Below are 12,980 nucleotides of genomic sequence, written 5' to 3' on the forward strand. Positions count from 1 at the left end.
TTTCATGTTTATATTATGAATTACAACCCCCCATCCCCCCCAAGGAGAGTTAAGTTGTATGAACTTGCTTCTGATCCTTTTGTATACATTATATAGAATGAAATATGTACAAATCAAACATCCCACCCCCCTTATTATCCCCTCACAATTTATTGCAAGAAGAGAATATAGTGACAGAACAGTTTGTGTGCAAGAAGTCTGTGTTTATATTCCATGTGCAACACTGAACTTATAAACATTCTACAAGCCACATTTTGTTGCTTGATTGATTTTGGGGTCAAAGTTCAAGGTCATTATGGAGTTCCATGAGAAAGGGTCTTGTAGTATTGTATCCGACAGGACAAGACGGAGATCCGGAAATGACATTACAGAATGAATTGAGATTGTTGATAGACAGCTGGTTTGACATTTGGTGACATCACAGTAAGAATTGAGATTGTTGATACTGCTGACCAATCGGATCACACGCTCGTCCTTTTCTGTAACCGGTAAGAAGACTCGGACGTGGATCGGTGCAAGAATTGCATCAAATCGATGCATTTCTTCGCCGGAAGCACGCCTGTGGATGAGGTTAAAAGGCCAGAACCGAATCCCTGTATATTATGTTATCTAGATTTTCACCACAGATTCAGCTTTAGTATCATTAACGTCTTATTCACTCTAATTCATAAACATACAAGTGGAAAATGATAGCAATAGAATAGACATGTATGATATCTTAAATGCATTTGAAAGCTCGCGTTTCATATTGTGACGTACGACTGTGACGTCATAGTTACATTTATGTATACGTGTACACATGGCAACAGATTCTGATGGTGTCAATCCACATACGAGGTTCATTTGCGGTTACGGAAATAGTCGAGTAGTTACGATTGACTGCTGACGTGACATTTGGCGACATCACAGAAAGAATTGAGATTATAGACAGCTGACACGACATTTGGTGACGCTACAGAGAGAATTGAAATTGTTGATAGACAGCTGGCATATGGTTTTCAGTGGAGACAAAAATATGACAAGGGAAATGTTAGCAATTACATACATCAGTTCGTTAATCTGAACATTGTATCAGTACTTGTTAAAATGTTACCAATGATCAAAAAGAACACTTTACGAAATTTATCAATAATTTATTAATATAATATTCCTTGCATTTGTAATACAAAAAAATAAAGAGAGAGAAATAAGAAATAGAAACTGAATACATTATGATGACAGGACTTTACAAGCTGACTGAAATAAAGAAAAAAAGACCACTATCTAAATATAAACAAGTGTTCAGTACTGAAAAATAAATATCAAGTTCATCTTTTCTTATTTCAGACCTGATCATCAACTTGTCTCAAAAGCGACATGTTACCCATACAATCACAACCACTAATATTTCTGAAAAATGTGACACACACTCTTATCTACAACCCCAATCAAGTTCATATAATCATCTACACATACCATATCGTATATAAATATGTATATATCAATTTTAAATATGTTGACAACCACGTAAGAAATCTGAACCTTAACTAATTACAGCCGTACAGAGATAATTTGGCAAAGGATGTCAAAGTATTCGCACAGAGACACCACTATAAAACAGGCTGTTCAGGCAGACGAATTAACGAACCTGAGAAGCAACTAAATGTGTGTTTCGAATGAAAATCTGTCAAAATGGTGTATTACACAAACAATGTAAATTATCGTAATGCCAAGCATTACTAAATAATTCTACTGTTACAACAAAGGGCCAGCAGAGCTGACTCTGTGAGTTTCTGTAGTCCAATATTGTAGGTAGGCCAGCAGAGCTGATTCTGCGAGTTTCTGAGTTCAATATAGTAGGTAGGTTGCTCTGGTGCCAGCACTACACGTCTCTGCCTGGAAGCTACGAGTAGCTCAACTGTTCTTCCTGTTAGCTTCGTAAATGTGGGAGTTGCTCAAAACACTCATTGCAGAATTTCAGCTGCCAGATTTTCCCTGCATACTGGTCGAACTTGTCCTTCCCCATAAGGTCCACTAACTGAGGCTGTTTAAAAAGACACAAAAAACCAAGTTAAAACTACAGTTGAACTTTGTTATCTTGAACTCCGATATCTCGAAGATCACGGATATGTCGAAGTGATTCAGCAGTGACTGTTCCAACCACTTGTTCTTTAAGTATTTTACCCTCAATATCTCAAATCCTCGGATATCGTGAAGTTTTTCTCGGTCCCATCGAGTTCGAGATAACGGGGAGTGACTGTATGTCTGTTTATTAATTTCTTCATATACATGCTTAAATGTACCCCACAAAATCGTTAACTGTAAGCACATATTTTATAAACATGGCTAAGACTTGAAGGTGGTACAAGGTAAAGTTTAACGATAAAACTTTCAACGTGCATGTCAATTAATGGTAAAATCAGGTGTTGATGGTCCACAGTGATAATTAATAATTAAAACTGAAATTCACTTCACAACACTTAGAACTGCATGCTTAAATGAACACAAACACTGCATGTAAATGTACACAGAATAGAGTGAAAAATAATGTTTTGTATTCATGAAAAATTACTATAATTATTATCTTTAATATGACGATAACTTTATTTAACACTGATGATTATTATCTTTAATATGACGATAACTTTATTTAACGCTGATGATTATTATCTTTAATATGACGATAACTTTATTTAGCGCTGATGATTATTATCTTTAATATGACGATAACTTTATTTAGCAATGATGATTATCAAATCATTTAAAATGCTCCTACACTCTGTAGCAATGTTACATTACCATCAACAACCTACATGTACATCTCGTAATTTCTAATTCAAGCATATCTACCCTCTTTTCGGGGTTCTAGAACAAATCTAGCTTCGAGATTTCTGCACTTGAACCAGGATATCTTCATTTCATAAGGGTCGACAGTCTCAGAAAATCCATATTCATTTTATACTTAATACTGTGTAACGGGTTTTTTCGAAGGGTGATAAATTTGGCTTATTTCAGCAGATACATTGTAGATAGTTTTCCGCTATAATTTCACTCACCAAATATGCACTGAATTGCGACTTCAGTATTTGCAAGAGAAAGAGAACTATTCATTCTCCACCAAAATTTATTTCGCTGAAATGATTAGCATACATTTGAGCCAGCAAATCGCCAAATTGTAGACCCGCGGGGAAAAAACCGCTATACGGTATATAATTTGTTTCACACAAATTATGCCTGTGTTGTTGAAATACACTTACTAATTCTATATGTTTATTTTCATGCTTTGAGAAATTGATCAATCAGTAAGAAATGGTCTTTAATTTAGAACATGTATATACATGTGCTATGGAATATGTCCATATACTCCAATGTTTGTGTATTAATAGAATGTGTGCATTATTTTGACACACAGAAAAGTATTTAAATATACATTTACACTTGAATGAGAAAAAGGACGAATTCAAATAAACAATTACGCCCCATTTGAAGGAAATAAAATAAACGACAGCGGAGAAAGAGAAGAAATTGTGACCTACAGACTCGTTTGAAAAAGAAGTGCAAAACAAAGCAGTTATCATTACTAGTAATTACCAAGACTTTTTCTGCCACCTAGAATTTCAAGTTGAAAGGAACCAAGTTGATATTGGGTAGATATAATTCTATGTTGTATAATCTACAGTGCACAGTCTGAATACATTAAACTTCTACATCCATGATTTTACAGTTTCCATGTCAAGTTTTAACAAATAAATCTCTATGGACAAAAGACGTTTTAGTTGAAAATTTAATCCACCAGAAACATTATCCTGATTAACACTGCTTGTGCCTTAATTCAACAAGAGTAATGTATCTGAATCTGAGATAAGTATTACAAGTATTATACAAGAGAGAAAAAAACAAAACATAGAAAATCATGGACTTTCATCTAATCTAACAATTATGATAATTATTATATGAAAAGATATTGTACCGATAAAGTCGTACAGTCTACTCTGAATATATTGAAATTCTGGGGTATGACCTGAACTGTTCCGAAGTTCAATATAACTGATGATGAACAATATTAAACAAGAGGTACTGTGAGCAATTCTCACTAAGAATACCCCCTGCTTACCCCAATCTCCCAAAGGGTGTTGTTAATAGGTATAAATTACCTCTTTCCTGATTGTAAAAAAAAAAGGGCACGACAAAACCTTGGGTAGTCCAGTCTTCTCTAGGAGTGTGCTTGACCTTTGGACCCCAAAATTGATAGGGAACACCTTCGTTCCATGGGTAGTCCATATGTATGATATGGTGACTGTAGGTGGAAAGGATAACGCTTTAGAGCCCGGAAACCATATTGCTACTTTGGTGCTCAGTGCACTTGACCTTTGGACCCCAAGTTTGATAGGGAACATCTTCCTCCCATGGGTAGTCCAGTATGATATGGTGACTGTAGGTGGAAAGGATAACCCTTTAGAGCCTAGAAACCATTGTGTCTACAGACGGACTGTCAGACGGACGACATGATTCCAGTATCCCTCACCCCCCCCCCCCCCCCCCCCACCCCCCCACCCCCCCCAAAAAAAAAACTTTGTTGTGGTGGGGTATGATAATGTTACTTGGTTATTTACTTCAATATAACAGATAGTTCAATATAAGTGACTTCAATATCAGTGGAGTAGACTGTATTCCTAATGGTACAACTGACTCCCAAAACCCAGAAATGTAAGAAAAGCTTTCAATGTTAAGTGTACGAAAAAGATATCAAACTAATCTGGCTAAGGCTTACCTCTAATTCATCATCCTCAATGTTTGAGAGAATCTCGAATGCTTTATGTAGAATATCAAATCCAACTCCACGAACACAGTCCCTGCAAGTAGAATATTATACATACTCAATTCACGATATTGGTGCAATTACACTGTGGATAGTATCCGTTCAATACTTAGACCATAAAAGAAACGGCTCGATTCACTTAACAGAGTATTTTAACACTCAATAAGAGCTCCACACAAGGCATCCCCTTCCAATAAAGGCTTATTTTTATAAAGTCCCCTCTTGATCTTGGACCTTTTTATCCCTTCATATTGCAAAATCAATATAGGGTTCTTCCTCTCTTGAGAACAAAGCCATGTGTGAAATAAATCAAGCAAAAAATGCAACTTGTAGAGTGTCTACAAGGTCAGTGTTACACACATTTAAACGAACGGTTCCCTCCTGCAATGATTTGCGAGACGATAACAAAAAATTCTATGTCTACAAATAGTACTACAAGTACTACTTCCATGAATATAAACAATAGCAATACAATACTGACTGACACTCTGTGGATTCTATAAGGGGCACAGGCTCTCACAGAATAGTTAGTCTCCCACGGATTATCCTTTATTTTTGTATTCCTTATAAGAGTTATGAGATTGATCACTGTTCGTTATCTTCACCTTTATAGGAGTTATGAGATTGATCACTGTTTGTTATCTTCACCTTTATAGGAGTTATGAGATTGATCACTGTTCGCTATCTTCACCTTTATAGGAGTTATGAGATTGATCACTGTTTGTTATCTTCACCTTTATAGGAGTTATGAGATTGATCACTGTTCGTTATCTTCACCTTTATAGGAGTTATGAGATTGATCACTGTTCGCTATCTTCACCTTTATAGGAGTTATGAGATTGATCACTGTTTGTTATCTTCACCTTTATAGGAGTTATGAGATTGATCACTGTTCGCTATCTTCACCTTTATAAGAGTTATGAGATTGATCACTGTTCGTTATCTTCACCTTCATAGGAGTTATGAGATTGATCACTGTTCGTTATCTTCACCTTTATAGGAGTTATGAGATTGATTACTGTTCGTTATCTTCACCTTTCATCTACAACCCATCTGTGTATACTATGAAGTACAGTATGTACTGCCTACCTGTGTATACTATGAAGTATAGTATGTACTACCTACCTGTGAAGAATCTGTGTTTACTATGAAGTACAGTATGTACATGTACTACCTACCTGTGTAGAATCTGAATTCTTGTTGTCAGCCTGTCAGCATTACAAAGAGTCTCCACACCTGCAATGGAAATATTAGTACAGAGGGAAAATCCGCTGATATGTCCCAATATTTCCCCCCGAGAGTTACAGCCCTGTAGTTCCATGTACTAAACATAATGCAACATTTGTGTCGTACATTTTGTTCAGGTTTGAAACGATAATGAGTGTAAAACTGGTAAACGGTGTCTAAATTGATAAAAAAATTGCAAAATCATAGGACTGAGAGTTTAAGAAGTGGACATGAAACCCCTGCATCAAAAAGGCATTTCATGAAAGAGATGCAGCTGTTGGCAAGGACATATAGCCAGTGCCTTTTTAGACCAAGATGACACGTTTAGTAAGCTATCATCTTTTGCAAAGAAAAATGAAATATTTACTTGGCAGTGAAGAAATATTTACTTGACAGTGAAGCACCCCTGTGGATTTCGGCATCGAACAGTTTGGATGTAATTATTTGGTAGTGAAAATTTCTGTAGATTTCGGCATTGGATAGTTTAGATATACTTACTTGGCAGTGATTTCGGTGTTGATTAGTTTAGATATACTTACTTGGCAGTGATTTCGGTGTTGGATAGTTTAGATATGCTTACTTGGCAGTGATTTCGGTGTTGGATAGTTTAGATATACTTACTTGGCAGCGATTTTGGTGTCAGATAGTTTAGATATACTTACTTGGCAGTGATTTCGGTGTCGGATAGTTTAGATATGCTTACTTGGCAGTGATTTTGGTGTCAGATAGTTTAGATATGCTTACTTGGCAGTGATTTCGGTGTCGGATAGTTTAGATATACTTACTTGGCAGTGATTTCGGTGTCGGATAGTTTAGATATGCTTACTTGGCAGTGATTTTGGTGTCGGATAGTTTAGATATACTTACTTGGCTGTGATTTCGGTGTCGGATAGTTTAGATATACTTACTTGGCAGTGATTTCGGTGTCAGATAGTTTAGATATGCTTACTTGGCAGTGATTTCGGTGTCGGATAGTTTAGATATACTTACTTGGCAGTGATTTCGGTGTCAAATAGTTTAGATATGCTTACTTGGCAGTGATTTTGGTGTCGGATAGTTTAGATATGCTTACTTGGCAGTGATTTCGGTGTTGGATAGTTTAGATATGCTTACTTGGCAGTGATTTCGGCATCGGATACTTTAGATATACAGTCAACTCTCGATAAACCGCCACCTTTTGTTCTTATGAAATTATGGCATTATAACGAATTTGGCGATGAATTGAATCACTGCCATCTTGAAGAAATAGAGTTACTGTTCTTTTATATGTAAGTTATCTTTCCTCTATTTACAATACTTATGTAAGTGAGCGATCCTTTGCTGCAAAGATGTCGCCCACTGTCCTTCTTTTTATATAGACTTTTCCCATAAAACAGAAAAATGATTTGCAATATCCTGATGGGTACATTTTTGATGATGTCCTTGGTACGTAATGATTTGCTTTTTCTCATCGAAATTTAACAGGACCCTCTTTCGTGGCGAAGCCATAGCTAAATTGAAATGTGTTTCTTTGATGTATAAACAACTTGACAACAGTTCATCTCGAGTATTGTTCTTGTTTATTCAATACAACAATTACTGGGATCCTTCTGTCCAGGTGTACGCCGGAGATTGATAATGACCAATTTACTGCTTCACTGACCACGTGCACCCATGGCGGTTTATCGAGATAATTAACACGTTGAAATAGACTTTTGTAATGAAAACACTATGGCAAATGGCGATAGCGAATTTGGCGTTTTAACGAGAGTTTTAAGTAACAGGAAAAATGTTCCTAGAAAAATGCGGCGTTATAACGAAAATGGCGATGAATTGAGTGGCGATAATTCGAGAGTTACCTGTACTTACTTAGTAGTGATTTCGGCATCGGATACTTTAGATATACTTACTTGGCAGTGATTTCGGCGTCGGATAGTTTAGATATACTTGGCAGTGATTTCGGTGTCGGATAGTTTAGATATACTTACTTGGCAGTGATTTCGGTGTCGGATAGTTTAGATATACTTACTTGGCAGTGATTTCGGCGTCAGATAGTTTAGATATGCTTACTTGGCAGTGATTTCGGTGTCGGATAGTTTAGATATACTTACTTGGCAGTGATGCACTCCTGTGGATTTCAGCGTCGGATAGTTTGGACGGCTCACTGACCCGGCGCTGACCTTTATCTTCACTGACATCTTCCTCCTCGGATTTGTCATCAGCTTTGTTCATTTTCAAGGTCGTATCCAAGAGTGAAATAAAGTTATTCATTTCTTTATTTTCCCTGAAAAAAAGGAGAAAAATTCCATCTCATTAGAAGTTATGTATCATTTACTGCAAAATCAATTTTGTCAAAGGGGGTGGGGTTAAAATCTTTGCTAACGCGGAAAAAGATAGCATGTTCACAGTGAGGGGGATTGATTGATTGTATCTTGCTTAACGTCTCGATCAAGAATATTTCACTCATATGGAAACGTCCCCAAGACCGGTGAGGGGCTTCAAATTTAGGCCTATGCTCGGCGCTTACAGCCATTGAGCAGTGAGGGTTCTTTAGTGTGCCACACCTACTGTGACATGGGATATCCGCTTTTAAGGTCATCTCCAAGGACCCGTGACATTCACACCTGATGCCAAGCGCTTGGCGATGGAACTGTCACTACCTGTTCTAACAACTTAGATCTGTCGCGGAGTGAGGGGGGAAAATAGTATATTCGAGGGTAGAGAAATTGTCCTTCTTCACCATAGTTCAATTTCTTTTGATTGTGGGGACACATCACACATCATTTCTTTCGTTTAAAAGCAGTGTGCCTCTAGAATTTGATGAAATGAAATTCCCCGATTCAGAAAGATTCCAGTATAATTTAGTATATAAAATGTTTTACTTTAAATCACTTGTAATATATTTCACAAGCCTTCATTACTGTAGTTTTGCTTTGTCAGTTTATTATGTAGAACTGCCAGCAAACGTACAACTGTCAGGCCTCAAGGCCATAAACTGAGAATAGACCTAAATCTAAATTTCAAATCCTACAAACTTTGGAAATAATTTTCATAAACAAATAAAATTTTCAACGTAAGTTTAAATTTTATTTTTTTATAAACCAGCAGTGTCAGATAAATCTTAAGATACGAGTCATCAGAATTTTGACTTGCGTCTATTCTCAGTTTATCATGATAGATAAATCTTAACTAAGATACAAGTCATCAGAATTTTGACTTGCGTCTATTCTCAGTTTATGGTTTTCAGGCCTGGTACATCCTATACCTGTGTTTCTCTCGCTCCTTTTTGAAATCTTCGTTTTCTTTGAGGGTTTCTTCCTCAGAGCTTGAGCTGTCTTTGATGGAGGGCTGCCGAACTCTCTTGGAGTTGGACTTGGACATTTTTGGTCCATACTACATTACAAATAAAAATTATCACAGTCAACTGCAATACGTAATTCATCAAATTTCAGTGTTTACATACATGTAAATAATAAAATATAGTTACACTGTATACCTTGTACATGCTCTCCTAAAAGAAATATTTAAATAAATTCTCCGATACGAAACTACAGTGAAATCTGTCTAATCTGACATGTACAGTGAAACCTGTCTAATCTGACATGTACAGTGAAACCTGTCTAATCTGACATGTACAGCGAAACCTGTCTAATCTGACATGTACAGCGAAACCTGTCTAATCTGACATGTACAGTGAAACCTGTCTAATCTGACATGTACAGTGAAACCTGTCTAATCTGACATGTACAGTGAAACCTGTCTAATCTTACTTGTACAGTGAAACCTGTCTAATCTGACATGTACAGCGAAACCTGTCTAATCTGACATGTACAGTGAAACCTGTCTAATCTGACATGTATAGTGAAATCTGTCTAATCTGACTTGTACAGTCAAACCTGTCTAATCTGACATGTACAGCAAAACCTGTCTAATCTGACATGTACAGTGAAACCTGTCTAATCTGACATGTATAGCGAAACCTGTCTAATCTTACTTGTACAGTGAAACCTGTCTAATCTGACATGTACAGCGAAACCTGTCTAATCTGACATGTACAGCGAAACCTGTATAATCTGACATGTACAGTGAAACCTGTCTAATCTGACATGTACAGTGAAATCTGTATAATCTGACATGTACAGTGAAACCTGTCTAATCTGACATGTACATTGAAACCTGTCTAATCTGACATGTACAGTGAAACCTGTCTAATCTGACATGTATAGTGAAACCTGTCTAATCTTACTTGTACAGTGAAACCTGTCTAATCTGACATGTACAGTGAAACCTGTCTAATCTGACTTGTACAGCGAAACCTGTCTAATCTGACATGTACAGCGAAACCTGTCTAATCTGACATGTACAGTGAAACCTGTCTAATCTTACTTGTACAATGAAACCTGTCTAATCTGACATGTACAGCGAAACCTGTCTAATCTGACATGCACTGAGCCCCGAAGACATTGTTTTGTCAGAATACACAGTGTGTTGGAATAAGCAGTGTAAAAAACAATGAAAATGAGAAGGAAAATTAGGATCAGAATGTCTGGTAAAACAGATTGAACACAGATCAGACAGTTTTCACTGCATGTATAATGTCCATTTCAAACTACATGTATTGAAGTATGCAATTGCTCTACACTTTTAAAGTACATGAAAGGCATAAAAAAAACACTGAATATTAGTCAAAACAAATTCTGATGTAAAATTAGAAAGCACCAACTGTTATAAATGTATCCTATATTTAAAGTTAATATACCGATATACTCCAGTGTTCGATATTAATGATAGACCAAGTTTATATCAAGGACACCAGCGTATGACAATTGGAATTGAGATAGACTAAATTGTCTATGCCGATTTTCTAGGTTTAAGAAATAAAAAAAATAAATTAATAATCAATAAGAAAATAATATTTTAATATAATAAAGTTTTGTTGAATCGTGGTATAAAAATTGCAGGACGCTCAGAGAAACCAATATTCTATTAAGCGCTTTTGTAACCACTACTGTTTCAAAACGTTAATTATAATAGTAATGAGAATGTCCTTTATTTATATAGGATAGCACAATTGGTTTAAAAACTAGTTTACATTGTGGTTCTGAAAACATATACAGTCAGCAGCATCATACAGATACAATATAAAATCGTAAATGAAGTTATGTTACATACATTCGTTATATACAGACCCTGAAGGGTACTATACACCACTTGCACGGAACGGTACGAAACAATTTTTGCACGGAATGGTGAACGGTCTGCACAGAATGCTGAATACTACCATTTAACCAGTTCATTTGTTGTTTGCAAGTAATCTCACCTACACTGACCGTAATTCTTTCATGTGATATATAAATAAATGATGTTCCATTTAAAGAGTTTAGTTGAACCATCTTCTATAAGCGAATAACTTCAAATGAATAAATAAACTAGACATCCCAAACATGAATGAGCTGTCTTTGTTATAAAACCAAAGGACAGTCTGTTAAAATGTATGCAAGTGTTGGAGTGTGTGGAATGCACTCTGCCAGGAGGAAAACGTAAAGTTACCCATAACCACCCTGGTCAGTCGACGTCTGATAAACATAAATGTCACAAGGGAAGGACACACGAATTTAAGCAGCACTGGATGATTGGCCACGAGGGGTTAGATTTTTAGGAGGGCAAGGAGGGAGCTTTGAATATGCATAATATTGTTATGGAAATAGGAAGAGAATATGCTTTTTAAGTACATTAGAAGTAAATAACAATGTTTTAACTTTGTGATATTTTTATTATTAGTTGCGGTCTGTGCCAATCTGATGAGTCCATATCATCTTGTTTTGACATAGACCCATGGTCTATGTTAAGTTTTCATCAATTTCGAACACTGTCTGCTTCATGTAATGAAACATTAATTCTTTTATAATGCCCCGCTTTCTTTTACTTTCCACTTCCATAAAACACATTTTAATGAAGACAACAGTGAGTTAAACTCTCGCACGACAATCTATCACATTACACAGTGAGTTAAACTCTCACACGACAATCTATCACATTACACAGTGAGTTAAACTCTCACACCACAATCTATCACATTACACAGTGAGTTAAACTCTCACACTACAATCTATCACATTCATTAGTGCACTGTGGACTCCAACACCCACGTGATCTGAGGTCAGGTGACACAAATCATGTGACTTACAGGTTCGGATTCCCAACTATCGACCTCCCCCCGCGGGGTGTAACTGTTCTCACTATACGGTCTACTGTAATACTCGTTTCTGGGTGTTCGTGCTGAGTTTGGAGTGGAGAGCTCGTTCCAGTGACGATAAGCCTATCATCATTTCATAAGTACATTTATCACAATCAGAATAAAGTCATTGGCTTAAACTTTACTGTACGATTTAATGCACAATTCAAGATAGTTCGAAAACACAGCAAAATATGGTTACATTGAATAGGCTTATAATCAATTCACGCTTATAGCGAAGAGATTTTCATTCCCTGTAGTTTGAAAACGTACTATTACAAAATTATTGGATATAATGAATTATATTGATACGAATCAAAATTGCTCCTCCTCAGCACTTCGCTATAGGCATGATGTACTTTATTTATATAATAATAATGTTTACATAAAGATATTAAAGTATAAGCAGGAAGAAATTGTCTATCTTCATTGTAACCTACCTGTTTTGTAATTTGCCTATTAGATCTGTAAATTATTTTCGATACACAGAATCTGCTGGCATTATTAATTAAGGTTTGAAATAGTTATACTAAAATGTGAAATGACTTGCATCAAATGAAAGATATTCTTAAAATCTTTTAAAATCTAAAATAAAATATTAATTAAGGTTTGAAATAGTTATACCAAAATGTGAAATGACTTGCATCAAATGAAAGATATTCTTAAAATCTTTTAAAATCTAAAATTTAAAGTCTTTTTATCTAGAATTTGTATTTCATATTATACACCACCACCACTAAA

The 12,980-nt window shown here is 35.9% G+C and overlaps 1 protein-coding gene across 6 annotated transcripts in view; it reads right to left on the reverse strand.

Moving 5' to 3' along the window:
* Positions 1–1,117: 1,117 nt before the first annotated feature.
* Positions 1,118–12,980, reverse strand: part of LOC125654423 (serine/threonine-protein kinase Nek4-like) — a 35,414-nt gene continuing 23,551 nt past the window's right edge. For 4 of the 6 annotated variants that reach the window (XM_048884382.2, XM_048884380.2, XM_056145318.1 and 1 more), the window contains 6 exons: positions 9,270–9,397; positions 8,116–8,288; positions 5,977–6,034; positions 4,751–4,832; positions 3,571–3,588; positions 1,118–2,023 (listed from right to left, as the gene is read on the reverse strand). In XM_048884382.2, coding sequence (XP_048740339.2) covers positions 1,910–2,023; positions 3,571–3,588; positions 4,751–4,832; positions 5,977–6,034; positions 8,116–8,288; positions 9,270–9,397 — 573 coding nt within the window. In that variant the 3' untranslated portion in view covers positions 1,118–1,909. The remainder of the gene's footprint in view (positions 2,024–3,570; positions 3,589–4,750; positions 4,833–5,976; positions 6,035–8,115; positions 8,289–9,269; positions 9,398–12,980) is intronic. The other 2 variants (XM_056145319.1, XM_048884381.2) reach the window with 1 other exon arrangement.

The sequence above is a fragment of the Ostrea edulis genome, chromosome 7 (assembly GCF_947568905.1).
Source record: "Ostrea edulis chromosome 7, xbOstEdul1.1, whole genome shotgun sequence".
In the NCBI taxonomy this organism is placed as follows: Eukaryota; Metazoa; Mollusca; class Bivalvia; order Ostreida; family Ostreidae; genus Ostrea; species Ostrea edulis.